This window comes from Scyliorhinus canicula, chromosome 19, assembly GCF_902713615.1.
Source record: "Scyliorhinus canicula chromosome 19, sScyCan1.1, whole genome shotgun sequence".
NCBI classification, from domain to species: domain Eukaryota; kingdom Metazoa; phylum Chordata; class Chondrichthyes; order Carcharhiniformes; family Scyliorhinidae; genus Scyliorhinus; species Scyliorhinus canicula.
In genome coordinates, this window is record NC_052164.1 from 83,287,084 (window position 1) to 83,306,210 (window position 19,127).

General features: G+C 43.0%; 1 protein-coding gene across 1 annotated transcript in view; it reads left to right on the forward strand.

The window, feature by feature from the left end:
- The window catches only part of LOC119954088 (vacuolar protein sorting-associated protein 26B-like), a 44,103-nt gene that overhangs the window by 11,181 nt on the left and 13,795 nt on the right, over nt 1–19,127 (forward strand). The window contains exons 2-3 of the mRNA XM_038778962.1: nt 6,593–6,749; nt 18,517–18,681. Coding sequence (XP_038634890.1) covers nt 6,593–6,749; nt 18,517–18,681 — 322 coding nt within the window. The remainder of the gene's footprint in view (nt 1–6,592; nt 6,750–18,516; nt 18,682–19,127) is intronic.

Here is a 19,127-nt window from a genome sequence, read left to right on the forward strand (position 1 = left end):
CAGAACCTTCTCCTTAGTGATGGCCACTGCACTCGCCTCTGCCCACTAGTTCTCCTGGAGCTCTGGCATCCCACTGGTGTCTTCCACCATGAAGACTGACGCAAAGTAACTATTCAGTTCGTCTGCCATTTCTTTGTTTCCTATTATTACTTCTCCAGCCATGTTTTCCAGTAGTGCAATGTCTATTTTTGCCTCTCTCTTACCTTTTTTATATATTGAAAAAATCTCTTCCTATCTTCTTTTGTATTACTAGCTAGCTTGCACTCATATTTCATCTTCTCTCCCCTTATAGCTTTTTTAGTTTCACAGTAACTTCATTGAAGTCTACTTGTGACAATAAGCGATTATTATTATTATTATTATAGTTGTCCTCTGCTCGCTTTTAAAGGATTCCCGACACTCTGGCTTCCTCTCTGTTTTCTATTGGTTAGCCAATCCTCTATCACTTCTAATATATATACCCTGACACCATAAGCTCTGATCTTAGAATCCATAGAATCCCTAAAGTGCAGAAAGAGGCCATTCGGCCCACCGAGTATGCACCAAGCCTCTGAAAGAGTACCCTACCTAGGCCCACTCCTCTGCACTATCCCCATAACCCCACCTAACCTGCACATCTTTGGGCTGTGGGAGGAAACCGAAGCACCCGGAGGAAACCCATGCTGACACTGGGAGAAAGTGCAAACTCCACACAGTCACCCGAGGCCAGAATTGAACCTGGGTCCCTGGCCCCACACTGCCACCACCTTATGTAGTACCTTTTTTATCTGGCACGTTATCAAATGTCTTTTGACAGTCCAAATATACTACATCTCCTAGTTCCCTTTTATGCACCCTGCCTGTTACATCATTAAAACTGTAATACATTTGTTAAACATGATTTCCTTTTCACGGAACTGTCTTGATTTTGTCTGATTGTATTATGATTTTTTACATGTCCACTACTCCCTCTTTAATAATGCATTTGAGGATTGATTGAACAGGTTGGCATCCACTACTCTCTTGACGATCCTCCCATGCTGTTAAAAGTGACGATCCTCCCCAATGCTGTTTAAAAATAATAAAAATAATCATATTTCTGTAAAGAAGCAAAGCTCCAGGCTGCTGCCAACCCAACTGAGCTCGACAAGACTGGACGTTGGTGCCCAGTCCAGAAGCTCACTGAACATTTTCAGTCTGTTGGAGCAAGGAACTATCCCCGAAGAATACAAAGATGCCCGCATTGTCCAACTGCACAAGAGGAAAGGAATTTGTCAATCTTCCAACAATCATAAATGAATTTCACTCTCCGGCACCAGGAAAATCTTCACAATCCTTCTAAACTACGTGGTGCAACATCTTGACCAGGTTCTGCTGTCGGAGAGCCAGTACAGTTTCAGAAAAGATCTATGAACCACTGAGATGGTGTTTACAGTTAGAGAAATGGCGAGAACAGAACATGGAGCTCAGCACAATATTTGCTGACCTGAACACAAGCCGTTGAAAGGTAATGGAGAAATTCAGCTGTCCTGAAAATTTATCGCAATGTTTCGATAGTTCAATGATGGCATGCTTGCATGTATCCTAGATAATGCTGAATTTTCTGACCCATTCCTGGTCACTGAGTTAAGCAGAGCTGTGTACTACTGTAGTGGCAATCCTCTTCAGCGATGTTCTCTCCACTGTGCTCTCTGATGCCCTCCAGAATGGTGATCCTTGCACCAAAATCCGATATTGTATGAACGGGAAGCTGCTCAATCTGAGACAACTCCAGACAAAAATGAAATTCTCCAAGGATGTATTTTGCGATTTCGTGTTTGCCGACAACAGTTCAGAGCTGGACATTTAATGTAATTTGGACTTGTTCTCCAGTGCATGTGAAAACTATGGCCGATCAGAAAGAGGAAAACTGAAGTAATGTACCAGCCTGCGCCTGAAAAGTTTTATCTTGGACTAAGATTTCAGTCAACAACCAGAACTTGTCAGCAATGGATAAGTTCACTTATCTTGGCAGCACATTCACTTGAGCTGTCTATACAAAAAAAAATTACAAAAGTAACCAAAGCAAGTGAAGCCTTCAGCTAACTTTGAACATAAGTCTGGCACAAAGTCGAGTAAGTCTGCCTGCCAAACTGAAAATCTATAGAGAAATACGTCTTCCCTCTATGCTGTATGCATATGAGACTTGAACTGTGTACCGGTGTCATGCCAAGATGCTCAGCCACTTTTAAGTTGAGCTGCCTTTGGAAGCTGCCGAATACTAGATGACAGGATGACATATCAGACACTTGAGTTGTTCACTCAAGCTGGCATAAGAACTATGAGCAGGAGTAGGCCATATGGCCCCTCGAGCCTGCTCTGCCATTCAATGAGATGATGGCTGATCTTTTGTGGACTCAGCTCCACTTTCCGGCCCGAACACCATAACCCATAATCCCTTTATTCTTCAAAAAAACTATCTATCTTTATCATTAAAAACATTTAATGAAGGAACCTCAACTGCTTCACTGGGCAAGGAATTCCATAGATTCACAACCCTTTGGGTGAAGAAGTTCCTCCTAAGCTCAGTCCTAAATCTACTTCCCCTTATTTTGAAGCTATGCCCCCTAGTTCTGCTTTCACCCGCCAGTGGAAACAACCTGCCCGCATCTATCCTATCTATTCCCTTCATCTACTGTGCATGGAGAGAGTCACAGTCTGGCAGTTAAATTAAGTGCTACAACAATACTGAAGGCTTTACCTAGGAGTTTTGATATCGACATTTGAGTCCTGGAAGTTCAGTGGTTGAGGCCTTGAGTGTCAAGAGCAACAAAGAGCAGGATGATAGAGGGACTTTTGATGCTGAAGATAGCAGGTCATGGGCAACAGGCTGGTGGGGGGGGTTGGGTAGTGGATGGGGAGTGCTGAGGTAGGGGGCTGATCAGCGTTCAGCTCCAGGGTGAATGAAAGTAAGTAGCCTGAGGGCTGGCGAAATCAGGACAAGGGTGATGGAGTGAAGGTCAAGACTGAGGAAGGGTGCAGGGTGACAGCTTCATGATCCAGGGTCAGTGTGTGAAGATCACAGAACCTGGTGAAGCCAAATTTTTAAAAAGTGCAGCCTCCTTTCAAAGCATATCAAAGGCAGAGAGAAAATGAAAGAAGAGGAAATTCTGAGCAGCAACTCATCCAAAACTCAATTGTCTGCAGTCCTATTTGCAGCCGAATCTTCGAGATATGAATCGGCCTTAGCAGTCGCCTACATAATCACCAGAACCCTAACAAAAGCCCCAGGTGATGAACATAGTCAGGAACAGGCTCAAAGGACAAACAATAATTTGGTTGGGGCAGATTCATTTTAATTTGGGTTCACAAAGTGTCTTTTGTTGAGAACTTTAACCTCTTTTATCTGAAAGTTATTCTGCCTGGTGCAAGTAAACCTTAACCTCTCCCGCTGCTATCCACTCCGGTCCCGTGCCTTGATACTGCAAATATTCCTCAGTACCAGAAAACCACAGAATGACAAAACTACTCTTGTAACCAAAATATTTATATACTTATTTAAGTTTCTAGTCAATGATGTGGGGGTTAGTGATGGTAATGCCAATCAATGACAATAGGAGGTGCTTAGACTCTCCTTTGTTGGAGATAGTTCTTGTTTGGTGCTTGTGTAGCACCAGTGTTGCTTGTCAATTATCAGCCTAAGCTTGCATGATGTCCATGCCTTACTACATGCAGGCATGAACTCTTCCATTATCTAAAGAATTGCAAATGGAACTAGACACTACAGTTCCAACCTTATGATGGAGGAAAGCTAAGATTTTTGGGCTCAGGACATTGTCCTGAGGTATTCTTGCAGTGATATCCTTGGGCTGAGAGGGTCAACCTTCAACAGCTTCAGTCCTTTGTGCTAGAAATGATGCCAGCCAAAGTTTTCCATCTCCTGTTTTAATTGGGCTCCTTTGTGCCATGCTTGAACAAAATTATGTCAAAAGCAGTCATTCGTGTTTCACCATAAGACTGTAAGACATAGGAGCAGAAGTAGGCCATTCAGCCCATCGAGTCTGCTCTGCCATTCAATGAGCTGATGACCGATTTGATGTGATAATCCACAATTCCACATTCCCGCTTTATCTCCATAACCCTTAATTTCCTTACTGATTAAAAATCTGTGTCTGAGCCTTGAACAGACTTAACAACCCAGCCTCTTATAGCTCTCTGTGCTAAAGAATTCCACAGATTTACTACCCTCTGAGAGACAAAATTCCTCCTTATCTGTTTTAAATGGGTGACCCCTTATTGTGAGATTATTCATGCTGATCTCGCTCTCCCACAAGAGGAAACGACCTTTCAGCATCTATCCTTTTAAAATCCCTGAGAATCCTATGGGCGAAATTCTCCGCCCCCCACGACGGGTGGGAGAATAGCGGTAGGGCCTTCCCGACATTTTTGCCGCCCTCCCGCTATTCTCTCCTCCCCCCCCACCCCCCGCCGAAGTCCCGACCCGAATCGCTGCCGCCGTTTTTTTACGGCCGGCAGCGATTCTCAGCTGTTAGATGGGCCGAAGTCCCAGCCCTTTACGCCGTTTTTACGAACGGCAAACACACCTGGTCTTGCCGTTCGTAGAAACGGCGTGACTAACTCGCTATTAATAACCATGGCACCGATTGGCACGGCCGTACCACGGCCGTGCCAAGGGTGCCATGGGCCCGCGATCGGTGGGCACCGATCGCGGGCACCGGGCCCGATGCCCGCGCACTACTTGTCCTTCCGCCGCCCCGCAGTATCCATTCGCGGGGCGGCTGAGGGGCAACCCGGCCCGCGCATGCGCGGGTTTTGCGCAAAAACGCGATGATGTCACCCGCGCATGCGCGGGTTGGATTCTTCCAAACTGCGCATGCGCGGCTGACGTCATATGACGCGTCAGCCGGCGCTAACTCCGGCAAGCGGGCTTAACGATTTTCGTTAAGCCCGTCTTGCCGGAGCCTACGGCGTCGGGCTGCTAGCCCCGACCGGGGACCAGAATCGGTCCCCGGTCGGGAAGGGGCGCGCTGCCGTAAAACCCGCCCGGGTTTTACGCCAGCTTTACGATTTCTCCCGTTTTGGGAGAATCGCGCCCTATATGTCTCAATAAGGTTGCCCTTCATTCTTCTAAACTCCAATGAGTACAGGCGCAACCGACTCAACCTCTCCTCATAATAAAATCCGCCCATACCTGGGATTAACCTAGTGAACCTTCTCTGGACTGCCTCCAATACCAGTATATCTTTCTCATCTCTGGAATTAGTTGTTTTGTCCATGTTTGGACCGAGGCTGAAATGAGTCTGGAGCTTTTAATGGCAGAACAAAACTGACTGTCAACGTAGTATGTTATTGATGAATCGGTGCTGTTTGATAGCTCTGTCGAGAATACTCCTAATTGAGAATAGACTGATGGAGTGGTAATTGGCTAGATTGCATTTGTCCTGTTTTTTTGTACCTGGGCTATTTTTTGGGTAGATGCCAGTGATGTAGCTATACTGGAGCAACTTGACTTGAAGCGATATAATTTAATTACAGTAAATAGGTTAGTTGTAGGATGGATTGTGACCATCTGGAAGACATCATGTCTGATGAGCTAACAGTTGGAAAAACTAATGATTTTGTGACTCATTTGCCGAGAAAAACAAATGTTTTTTAAAAGTCTAAAAATATGAATACAGCAAAGAGTGGGATTCAAATCTTTTGCAATTTTAGTTTCTGTGTATCTTTGCAAATCAAAGTAAAAGTAAAGTCGCCATAGTCCCAGATGACGATACGCTGCTTTCCTCTTTGAGGGGGAGAGCTGACTAGTGATGATTTAACCTGAGGGTCACCACACCTCAGACGAGGGGCAAGGTTGAGAAGGGAGGGCCTTCATGAATAATCTCAGCCGGTACAGGAATTGAACTGCGCTGTTGGCCTCACTCCCATCCAGCCACCTGAGCTAAACCGGCCCTCTCTTTGCAATTCAATGCAGTATTCAAAACATCTCATCAGTCCAGATCTTCAACATTGTTGTGAAGTGAATATAAGTAAGATTGTTTTCATTGCCTTTGTGAAAAATAAACTTGTCCAATGGTAGAATTATTGGTGGAGAAAGGAGATGGGATTCAAAATAAAACTGAATTTGAGAAAACTGATTTACTTTATTGATGACGATAAATATTGTATAGGGTTGAAATAGAATCTGTAAGCAGTTTTGTTTTTCCCTGCCCTTTGTGCCTGTATTACACATATAACCTGTTGAACTGCTTCATCTGGCAATCGCATCTGAAGTGGGCAACAAATTCTGGAATGGAAAAATGACCAGGATTTTGTTTTTTCTCAAAAATACTTTATTCTGTACAAATGTGAAACGCCGAAAGCCTGCCAATATTTTTTGACGACATTCGCTGTTAAGAATGAGAGAGTCGTTACTATGTTGCTGAATTGTATTTCAATGGAATGGGTAATATAAAAAAAGGAAATTGGAAAAACTCCAAGACTAGTGTGTATCTCAAGCTTTCATTGCATAACGGTAGTCACATCTGGAGACGAGCACAACATTTGGGAGAGGAAAAATTCTGTTTGAACACTTTGTAAGATAAATAACCAAAGTTGTCCTTTCTGTTAACAGAGTTGTACTACGACCGAGGGAATCACCATGAGTTTGTATCTTTGGTCAAAGACCTGGCCCGACCTGGTGAAATGACACAGTCCCAGACATTTGACTTTGAATTTACACATGTAGAAAAGCCTTATGAATCATACACTGGCCAGAATGTGAAGTTACGGTAAGTCCTGCCTCTCCGCCTCAAACCTTTACTCTCTAAAGAATGTAAATTAGCACTAAAAAGCATCATGCGTAAAGATTACAAGAGATATGAATGATGAAGACCATTTACCCATCCCAGCTCCCTGTTTTTCACTCATCTGTCCCAACAAAAGGCCCCCTTCGCAGCAAGCGTTAATTTAAATGATTTGAATATTTTTGCTTCCAAGAGAAGAGACTCCCGTTCAACATGATTGAGGCACCCTCAATTACGACGCGAGAGCGAGGTCAGTAATCAAAAGGCTTTAATCTACAGAGAACTGAACAGCATCCGAGAGAAGTGTGCTCACCACATGGAGCCTTATCCTATATACTGTTTCCTGGGGGCGTAGCCAGAGGCGGAGTCCCCCAGGGTTCCAAGCATCTTAAAGGGGCAAGGTATTAAAGGTCAGGTACCGTTTACAGCAGTTATTAATACTGTTCATCACAATGATAATTACTCTATTTTTAAAAAAACGTTAACTGACATCAGTCATTATTTTGCATTTCACCAATTTGGACCTGTCTCTGGAGCTAAAAGAGTAAAATTATGAGATTAGGTTGCAATGACTAGGGTTGTAATCTCTAGAATATGGAAGATGAAGGGGTGATTTAATTAGTATTTTAAATGATTAATGGGTTTGATGATATAGACAGAGAAAAATTATTCTCTCTGTTGAGAGCCACATATCCTTAAAATCAAACTTGGGTAATTCAGGGCTTATGTTGGAAAACACTTCTTCAGACAAAAAATAGTGGAAATCTGGAACACTCCCCCCTAAAAGGTGTGGAGGATAGGTCAATTGAAAATGTTAAATCAAATATAACAGACTTTTGTGCGGGAAGGATATTACATGTTACAGAACTGAGCCAGGGAAGGGGTAGCTAATTGAATGGTGGAATAAGCTCGAGGGGCTAAATGACCTACTTCTATTCCGATGTCCCTTGTCTGCTTTCATGTTTTGTTTGCAGTTCATGCTCAAAGTTTATATTCACTTTGCTGTTTTCTCGCATAAACACTATTTCTCTTTGAGATCAAGTTGTTTGATAACTGAATTGCACATGTGTCTCTGTACATTCATTATGGGCCCTAATTTTGAAATCGTAGTCGCCGTTGCGGCTGTTCTCTGCACTCCAGGGCTCGAATAGCTGCCTGTGTCTGGTTATTATCCAATTCTCAAACTGCGACCTAACTTATGTACTGCACAAATTTAGCATGGCTTCTTGTACTGTATGGGTTGGAATGGTTCAGCATTCTATTTGCTTTGTTTATTGTTCTTAAATTACTAGATTTATTAAGCATCCGGTATATAGTCTGCTACCCCTTTAACTTCACCTTTTGTAAATTTGACAATGTTCCTGGAGTTTGCATGTTCTCTGGTAAAGATAAAACCTGCAATTTATGTTTCCAGTAAAAGCAATTGGTAGGAAAACAAAGGTAGTTTTAAGGGATTTATATTTGTATTGGTAAACATTAGAAATAAGGTGTAGCTTCAGGCATGTTTAATTTAATGTTTCTGAGCCTAGAAAGGTAAAACCCATAGTTATTCATGCTGGACAAAGTTGTGTGGGGATCGTTTAAGTTCCAGCTGTGTTCCTATTGTGCTTAGAGAGGACTACACATGAAGAATAAATAGGCCAGCAGAGAAATGTGGCTATTGCTTAGTGATAGGAGCCATGTAAATTAGAGAAGCTTTTAAGTTTTAGTTAATTTGATTACAGTTGGAGATAGGTAGTGAAAGAGAAGGCAGCTCTCAGAGCTCTGCTCGAAACAGTTGGTTTAGAAGGCTAGAGAGACAACATCTCTCTCAACATTACTGTGGAGCAATGGCTAGAAAAACCATTGCAGAGATCTGAAGAGCAGCTAGTTCAGGAAGCTAGAGAAAATGAAGAGAAATTTCCTAGGTCTGAGGTTAAAGGTACTAGAACATGGCATGTTCAGTAAAGACAGACTGCGCTGAGAAGAAGGCTGAGATGCCAAAAAGATATCTGATGTGATTTTCAGGTTTGTGAGATCTTACTACAGCCTGTGGAATGCAAATTGAAATACCTATGGAAGTATGTGGTTGGACCTCGAAGTTTGTGTAAAAGCAATTAAGACAAAGGAAACTTAAAAGGGAGTTGTGAAAAATCGTAGGTTGGATTCACTGTTAAAAGTGAAGCAGAAGCTTTGTTTAAATGTGTCACTTGGAAATACTGGTGTGGATTTTGGAATTAAACTATGAAGGGAGAGCATAATTATGCGAGAAGATTTTAAGGCATGTTTTTGGGAGTGAGTTTGGCAGTTCTCACATGACGATCATTAGGGGGATTCTGAGGAGACGTTCACTCGGGGTTCAGAGCTGAGAGTATATTTGCCCACAGTCATCTTGCATGTTTAAAATGGACTTTGTGTTAATGATACCATTGTAGGTTATGATATACTTTGTAATCCGTGTTAATCCTAAAACCTGTGTGTAATTGTTAAACTAAGGAAATGTTTTCTTATAATCCAATTTTTTCATCGTCAATAGATGTTTATCCTTGTTAAACTAATTAGCAATCTAGTGATTCTGTTCCTCCACATTTTATTTAAGAAAAGGTAACGGTTGCAGTCTTTTAAGCCAGGGTTCTATTCTGGGATCTTCCTGTCCAGTTATAACATCAACTGGGAACATAGCTCAATGTTGCAAAAAATCCTGTTCTTCCTTGCTCCGATGGTGTCATTGTAACTGGCTAAGAGACATCACAACAAATGACCTGAACATTTCCTCCATCTAATATGTGTAAGACCGCAGAAGACTTCCTAATAATATTTTTAAAAGTTTACATGCAAATAACTTATTTCGATGCACTTTGGTTTTCTTATTTAATGGAGAAAATTTATTCCTCCTAACTGAACTTCTCATCTAAATGGCTCTCTGATTTAGAAAGAAAACTTACTCGTATTTAACTGATTGACTTGAGAGGGTGATCACAAAATAAAGCATTGCAGAAGAGGTCCTTCGGCCCATCGAGTCTGCACTAATGCATGAAAGATACCTGACCCGCTTACCTAATCCCACTTGGCAGTACCTGGCCCACAGCCTTGAAAGTTATGACATACCAAGAGCTCATCCAGGTACTTTTTAAAGGATGTGAGGCAACCCGCCTCTACCACCCTCCCAGGCAGTGTATTCCCGACTGTCACCACACTGAGTTTAAAAAAAGAAAAATCCTCAAATCCCCCCTAAACCTCCTACCCCTCACCTTTAACTTGTGTTCCCTCATAACTGACCTTTCAACTAAGCAGAACAGATGCCCCTATCCACCCTGTCAATGCTCCTCATAATCTTGTACACCTTGATCAGGTCATCCCTCAGTCTTCTCTGCTCCAGCAAAAACAACTCAAGCCTATCCAACCTCTCTTTAACTTAAATGTTCCATCCCAGGCAACATCTTCGTGAATCGCCTCTGCACGCCTTCCAGTGCAATCACATCCTTTCTATAATGTGGCGACCAGAATTGCACACGGTACTCCAGCTGTGGCCTCACCAAAGTTCTATACAACTCCAACATGACCTCCCTTCTTTTGTAATCTATGACTCGATTGATAAAGGCACGTGTGTCGTATACCTTTTCCACCACCCTATTAACCTGCCCTTCTGCCTTCAGAGATCTATGGACAAGCACTCCAAGGTCCCTTTGTTCCTTGGAACTTCCCAGTGTCAGACCATTCATTTTTCAGGGTTAAATTCCATCTGCCACTTTTCTGCCCATTTGACCATCCCATCTATATCTTCCTGTAACCCAAGACACTCAACCTCACTGTTAACCACCCGGCCAATCTTTATGTCATCCGCAAACTTACTGATCCTACCCCCCACATAGTAATCTATGTCATTTATATAAATGACAAGCAATAGGGGACCCAGCACGGATCCCTGTGGTACTCCAATGGCTTCCAGTATCTAAAACAGTCATCTGTCATCACACTCTGTCTCCTACAACTAAGTCAATTTTAAATCCACCTGATCAAGTTCCCTATATCCAATGTGCATTTGCCTTCTTTATACATCTCCCATGTGGAACCTTGACAAAGGCTTTGCTGAAATCCATGTAAGCTATATCAATTGCACTACTCTCGTCTACACACTTGGTCATTTGCTCAAAAAATTCAATCAAATTTGTTGGGCATGATTCCCCTCTGACAAAGCCATGCTGACTCTTCTTGGTCAAACCTTACCTCTCCAAGTAGAGGTAGATTCCTTCAGAATTTTGTCCAATATTGGGCTTCCTAACCATGACTTTCGAACTCTCTACATCGACGAGCACTTCTTTCATTTTCCCTTTCTTATTTGACATCTGTTTTTATCTTTGTCGAAAGCTTCTGCTTTTCAAACATTTGTTGTCTCCAATATTTCCTCTAAATTTTTTTCCTGCCCATGTGTGGGATGAAATTTGTTATGTGCACCAATATTAAAGGAATGTACAAATGTGCTAAACCAGTACAAACAAAAAATACTCTAGACAGTACATATTTTAAAATAATTACCATGAATATGAAAGAAGAAGAAACCATGCCAACCCCAGCCATTGACAGGTTACATGCCAGTCCACAAATTGCTGAATTTGCTGAATTCCATTTTAAATTTATTATGGTGGCATTTGAACTCGGCACCTCTAGGTTTTAAGTTCAGCACCATAACTACCATATAAAAGTCATTTGTTAGTTTTAATATTGTAGCTTGTATTTTAATGATTTGACAGAAGAAAAGTTGAATTGGTCTTGATGGCTCAAGATAAGAATAGAAAGAGCTAAGGAAGCTTGCTTTTGAATTGGTAGAAAACATAGAAAAGGCATCTTTTTTCAGATTATTGAGTGTTTCCTCTAAAAACTGCCAAGGATAGTGAGAGAAATAGCTCTGTGATTTCTTCACATCAGAAAACATACTCAGACAGAGATAAAGTGTCTCTGAATTTAGAGAGAGGTTGGCTCCTGTGAATTGGCGGGTAAATGTCAGAGAACGAATGTCCCTGTAAATTAAGTGAATATTGAAAGAGCTGATTACATCTGGGAACTGGAGAAGAATGTGTTTTGGTCGACAGAGAATGGAACCCAGGAGGGTGACTGACTGTTGAAGTAAATTTTGGAGAAATAATAATCTTTATTAGTGTCACAAGTAGACTTACATTAATTAACACTGCAATGATGTTACTGTGAAAATAGTGGTATTTATGCACCTACACGTTTTTTCAGATCAAAAGTATGAATTGTGCGGTCGTAAACTGGTTCATCATTTTTTTTAAGTCAATGTCCCTTATTATGTACACAAAAAGGAGTTGGGGAGATGTAGAAGTATGCACAGTTTAAAATGTCCCATGAGACCACACAGTGATCATAGCTGTTAGATTCAAGACTGTTATGGAAAATGACAAGGATGGGCCTGAGACTAAAGGTCTAAACTGGGGGAAGGCCAATTTTAATAAGATCAGATATGATTTGGCCAGAGTCGACTGGGACAGAACAATGGGACGGATTCAAGAAGAAAATGGGGGGAGTACAGGGCCAACATGTTCCAATCGAGAAAAGGTGGGACCAACAAATCTAGTGAACCCTGGATATCGAGGGATATACAGCATTGGATCAGGAGAAAAAGGGGGGGTTATGGCAGATATCGAGGCTCAAAACAGCAGAAGCCCTAGCGGCTTATAGAATGTGCAAGAGGGAACATAAAAAGAAAATTGAGAGCAAAAAGGGGACATGAAAGTATACTGGCACCTAAACTAAAGGAAAATCCTAAGTTACTTTACAAGTACATTAAGGTTAAAGGATAACTAGCGAATGAGCAGAGCCATTAAGGACTACAGTGGTTGTTTGTGTATGGAGACAGAGGATGGAGGTAGGGTTCTAAATGAATACTTTGTGTCGGTGTTCACTCGTGAGCGGGAGAGTGTGGGTATAGAAATCGGAGAGGGATTGTAATAAAATTAGAGATTTACATAGACACAGAGAAGGTTCTGAGTGGTCTGGCAAGCTGAAAAGTAGGCAAACCTCCAGGACCAGATGAAATGCTGTTGAGTGAGGCAAGGGAGGAAATAGCAGGGACACTGGCAATAATTTTCAATTTCTCTCTGGCCACAGGTGAGGTGCAGGAGGACTGCAGAATAGCCAATGTGGAACCATTATTCAAGAAGGGAGAAAGGGATAAACCAGGAAACTACAGACCAGTCAGCCTAACCTCAGTGGTGGGGAAAATATTGGAAGCAATTCTGGTTCACAGAATTAATCTGCATTTGGAGAGGCAAGGATTAATTAAGAACAGTCAGTATGGTTATGTTAAGGGGAGGTCATGTCTGACTAACTGATTGAATTTTTCAAAGAGGTGCCCAGGTGTGTCGATGCTATTTCATTTAACTTAGTCTACTTGGACTTCAGCAAGGCTTTTGATATGGTCCCCACCAGGGAGACTGATATGGTCCCCACCAGGGAGACTGATATGGTCCCACCAGGGAGACTGATATGGTCCCACCAGGGAGACTGATATGGTCCCACCAGGGAGACTGATATGGTCCCACCAGGGAGACTGATATGGTCCCACCAGGGAGACTGATATGGTCCCACCAGGGAGACTGATATGGTCCCACCAGGGAGACTGATATGGTCCCACCAGGGAGACTGATATGGTCCCACCAGGGAGACTGATATGGTCCCACCAGGGAGACTGATATGGTCCCACCAGGGAGACTGAAGACCCCATGGGATTCAAGGAAATTTGTTTGACAAACTGGATCCAAAATTGGCTGATTGGCAGGAAGCAGAGGGTAATGGTTGAAGCGTGTTTTTCTGCCTGGAAACCTAGTGTCCAGTGGGGTCCCGCAGGGATCAGTGTTGGGGCCCTTGCTGTTTGTAGTTCATATAAATGATTCAGATATGAATGTGGGAGGGTTGATCAGTAAGTTCACAGATGATACTGAAATTTGTGGGGCGGTAAATAATGAGGATCGCCGTAGATTACAGGGTGATATAGGTGGGCTGATCAGTGGCAAATGGAATTCAATCTGGATAAGTGTGAGGTGATGCACTTGGGCAGGACAAACAAGGCATGGGAATATATGATAGACCCTAGGTGGCTCCGAGGATCAGAGGGATCTTGGTGTGCATGTACACCGGTCCCTTAAGGTGGCAGAGCAGGTGGATACAGTGTTTAAGAAGGATTTGCCTTTATTAGCCGAGTCATAGAGTTTAAGATGTGAGATGCCGGCGTTGGACTGGGGTGAGCACAGTAAGAAGTCTTACAACACCAGGTTAAAGTCCAACAGGTTTGATTCAAACACGAGCTTTCGGAGCACAGCTCCTTCCTCGGGTGAATGAGGAAGGAGCTGCGCTCCGAAAGCTCGTGTTTGAATCAAACCTGTTGGACTTTAACCTGGTGTTGTAAGACTTCATAGAGTTTAAGAGCAGGGAATGTTTGCTGGAACTGTATAATATAGGCTGGGCCACAGCTGCTCGAGTATTGTGTGCATTTCTGGAATCATTATAGGAGGGATATGATGGGGGCGGGTCTCCAAGTGCCGGGCCGGAGAATCGCCGCAACTGCTCCCCGACGCCGGCGCGCGATTCTCCGAGGTGCGGAGAATCAGTGCCATAAACGGCGGCATGTTTGGTGCGGCGCCGGCCGCGGGTCGGTTCTCTGGCCCGGATGGGCCGAGCGGCCACGCCGATATGACAGAGTCCCGCCGGCGCCGTTCACCCCTGGTCGCTGCCGGCGGGAACTCTGCAGGAATGGTCGGGGATGGCCTGTGTGGGGAGTGGGGGGGGGAGGGCTCTGATGGGGTCTAGCCCGTGATCAGGCCCCCCCCTCCCCCCCCCCCCCGGCCTACTTTCTGGCACGGCCGGCCCCTGAACACCGACTCCGTCTTGAGTCGGGGCCGGCGCACTAAAGAAGTCCCCCACACATGCGCAGGATGGCACGCCCATTTGGCGCCGCAAGAGGAGGCTGGAGCTGCGTGCGCCGCTCCAGCGCCGTGCTGGCCCCCTGTGGGGGCCAGAATCATATGTAACCGGTCCCGGTTCCCGCCGTCGTGAAATGCGACGGCATTCACGATGGCGCGAACTCTTGGGCCCAATATTGGAGAATCGCCCCCGATAGAACTGGAAAGGGTGCAAAGGATATTTCCCAGAATGTTGCCTGGGCTGGAGAACATAGAACATAGAACAGTACAGCACAGAACAGGCCCTTCGGCCCTCAATGTTGTGCCGAGCCATGATCGCCCTACTCAAACCCACGTATCCACCCTATACCCATAACCCAACAACCCCCCCCTTAACCTTACTTTTATTAGGACACTACGGGCAATTTAGCATGGCCAATCCACCTAACCCGCACATCTTTGGACTGTGGGAGGAAACCGGAGCACCCGGAGGAAACCCACGCACACAGGGGGAGGATGTGCAGACTCCACACAGACAGTGACCCAGCCGGGAATCGAACCTGGGACCCTGGAGCTGTGAAGCATTTATGCTAACCACCATGCTACCCTGCTGCTAGTTTTAGCTATGAAGAGAGATTGGCTATACCTGGGTTGTTTTACTTGGAGCAGAGGAGATTGAGGGGGGATTTGATTGAGATGTATAAAATTATGTGGGGCGTAGATAGAGTAGACAGGAAGAAACCTTTCCCTTTGGTGGAGGGACCAATGACCCAGGGGGCATATATTTAAGGTAAAGGCTGGAGATTGAGGGGATGTGAGGAAAAACGTTTTTACCCAGAGGGTGATAGGAGTTTGGAAGTCGCTGCCTGAAAGGGTGGTGGAGGCTGAAGCCCTCATAAGAAGTATTTAGATGTGCACTTGCAATCTCAAGGCAGACGAGGCTGTGGGCCAAGTGCTAGAAAATGGGATTAGAATAGTTAGGTGATGGTTTTCAACCGGCGCCGACACAGTGGGCCAAAGGGCCTTTTCTGTGCTGTGGGACTTTATGACTCTAAGATATTTTGCATTATTATTTGGAAATTGGGGCTAGAAATCGGAAACATTTCACAAGCACCCTAGAAATGCTTTATGGTTAAATGTGTTGAATGACTATAGAATTTACATTCGAGTCTGAACCAGCCCTTGGAAAGAGCACCCTACTTAAGCCCACACCTCCACCCTATCCCAGTAACCCCCCCCCCCCCCCCCCCAACCTTTTTGGACACTAAGAGCAATTTAGCATGGCCAATCCACCTAACTTGCTCATCTTTGGACTGTGGGAGGAAACCAGAGCACCCGGAGGAAACCCATGCAGACACTGGGAGAACGTGCAGAAGCCGCACAGAAGTGACCCAAGCCGGCTCTGACAAGCTTTGTACGGATAAATTATTGCAGTATTACCAAGACGTTTCCGATAATAGTAAATATCTTTTGGTATAGCAATGATGAGTGTTCTCTTTATTTCTGTTGAGATATGGCTGAACCAAATATGTGTGTGGCATCCTTTTCCTTGCATCAACCCTGGGTTCAATTTCTTTGAACAGATAAAACATTGCCTTATACAGCATTAATTTGGGACATCTGTAATTATCTAGGAATTGCTTGAACAGATTTAAATAGATTTAAAACAGTTTTCTGGGGTTGTGTGAACAGTTGTATTTGATTAAATTGGTTTACACTATTTGATCAGGTAATTATCTACACATTAGTGATGTGAAAAAAACATGGTGGTTTGAGAGAACTGCCTGCAAAGTAAGTACTTAAGTATACAATAATCTGTTTATCTTAACTTGAAGTTGCTATAATGTGAAATTATATTGTACAAAATAAATCTCCTTTACTATTTTGTGTTTAAAACTGCTTCATTCAAATGCCTGGGTAATTTTGAAACAAAGTCGACAATAACAGCAGGAGAGTAGTATTAGCTCGGCAAATGTTGAGAATCGGGTAAAATCATTTTTTTTTTCATCTTTTGTTTTAGTGAAGAAAACCGAAGGGGGAAAATGGGAACATAACTTTGTCTCCTCTCTTCCCCCCCCCCCCCCCCCCCACCCTCCAAAGACAAGCTGGTAAAAAATGTTATGCTAAACAGCCCATAATTCTTTACACAATTGCTTGCAATGCTTGCTTGCAAGATGATATTGTGTTTGTTTAATTTGCCAATCAGTTGAAATAGGTTGATTATTGGATGGTGAAAAAATAATAAATAGCATTAGGATTCCGCCGGAGTGAAAAAGCATTGCTATTCTTCCACTATTCACTTTCAAAAGCTTTATTAATTTTTTAAACCTCTTTGATCCCCTTGGCCTTCACTGTTTCATTGATTAAAGTCTGAAAGTTTTTTATTGTTTTAATATCAATAACATTTCACTTTTGGTATCAGTTTTTTTTAATTTAGAGAACCTAATTCATTTTTGTTTTACAATTTAAGGGGCAATTTTGCATGGCCAATTCACCTACCCTGCACATCTTTGGGTTGTGGGGGCGAGACCCACGCAGTCATGTGGAGAATGTGCAATCTCCACATGGACAGTGACCTGGGGCCGGGATCGATCCAGGGTCCTCGGTGCCGATGGCAACACTGCGCCACCATGCCACCCTATTTTTGGTATCAATTCCGGTGAATTTCCACCATGCTCTTTCAATTACTCCAATATCCTTCCTGCATGGGGTGCCTGTAAATGTACTCTGTGGTGTAATTACTGAGTTTTAAAACATTATTTTTATTTAATACCCTATTGTACATAGTTACACACAGAATTTTGTTTTCAAAAGTGCTCTGCCGGCCCTTGAATGAGCATAATAAACAGTTGCAACAGAAGATGGGTGTCGGCCATTTAGCTCCTCTAGTCTGTTCTGCCATTGAGTTAGGTCATGAGTGGATTGCTCCTCAATGCTATTTAATTGTCTTTCTCAACAAAAAATATTGGGGAAAGCGTTTCATCCTTTGTGGGTGGGGGGAGGGTTCCAATTATTTTGAAACCAAGATACTGTTACTAGACCTGTAAAATGTATTGCTAAGAAAAAGCACAAGTGATTCAACTTTCTTGTTTGTGAAGTACTCTTAATCATTATCTCATTACTCCTGGCGCCAGTGACCATCAGTCCTTCATTGCAAAGTTACGCAACTTCAATACAGATTCAACTAAAGATTTGAATTGCAAAATTAGTAACCATACTAGTTACTTTTTTACAGTTGGGGATACAAAGTTTCACATGCCTGTCAGAATGCTTTACTAAAATCAAGAATACTTTGAAGTAGGAAAATATTTTGAACACAACTTTAGTGAGTGGATAGGATGATTGTTTTAACATCATTAGCACTCATGTAAATTTTAACGCTTTTTCAAAACATTTAGATAAACAGTTTGATGTTTTACATATTTTTATTCCTTTGAACATTAGAACAGTTACATCTTTGGCTTTGTTGACTGGATTTTGCCAATTGATAAAATGCAAGATTATGGTAATAGATTATCACCCCCGAGGTTATCAATGCATTGTCACAAATTTGTTGATTTGTATGCTGGCACCTAGTCTAGCCTGTATAGGACTCACTAATGCCACTAACTCACCATTAGAACTGTAATAGTTTAAGGAGGAGACCCCATTGGGATTGGCAGTAAGGTTAACCTTGCCTATGTTTGTTATGTTACTATGGAAGAAAAAATTATGATTTATAAATGGTAGCAAATGTCAGTAGATATGGAAATGGAGCTGTGGTAATAATCAACACCAGAGGAAAAATTTCAAATCACCTGAACATCTTTCAAAGGTGAGCTCACATTAATGTTTCGTTTTTTTTCCTCCAAATTTAGGTACTTTCTAAGAGCAACCATCAGCCGTAGATTGAATGATATTGCAAAGGAGATGGATATTGTCGTTCACACCCTCAGTACCTACCCTGAGATGAACTCATCTATAAAAATGGAAGTTGGGATTGAAGACTGCCTGCACATTGAATTTGAATACAACAAGTCAAAGTATGTACAGTGAAATCCTGTTGTAGGCAGTAGTTTGGAGAAAAAAGCTGCATATAACCAGACATGCCCATGGGACGTATATTGGTATTGACTGGGTCTGGATTAAGACTGGAACTTGTTCAACCAAGGTATCTGACATCTGGTTATTTCTAAGTCACATGCATGTAGAATCCATTTCAGTAATGCATGCTTTAATGCATAGCTCTAAATATGGGTTCAAGTTCTGATGCAACAAAAGCAGAAAGGTGCTGGTATTGGCATTGCCACCTTGGACAGTTAGGAGGAAAGCAGCCACGTTTCTGCCTACTGATTGCTGTGTTGCCATTGGATTACTAGACTCCAAGAGATGATCAAGCTCACTTGTGATTTTGCCCAACCCCAGATTGGCTCTTGTGTAGAGCGGACATTTCTCTTGTGTAGAGTGGGTGCTTTATACCCTAGCATGA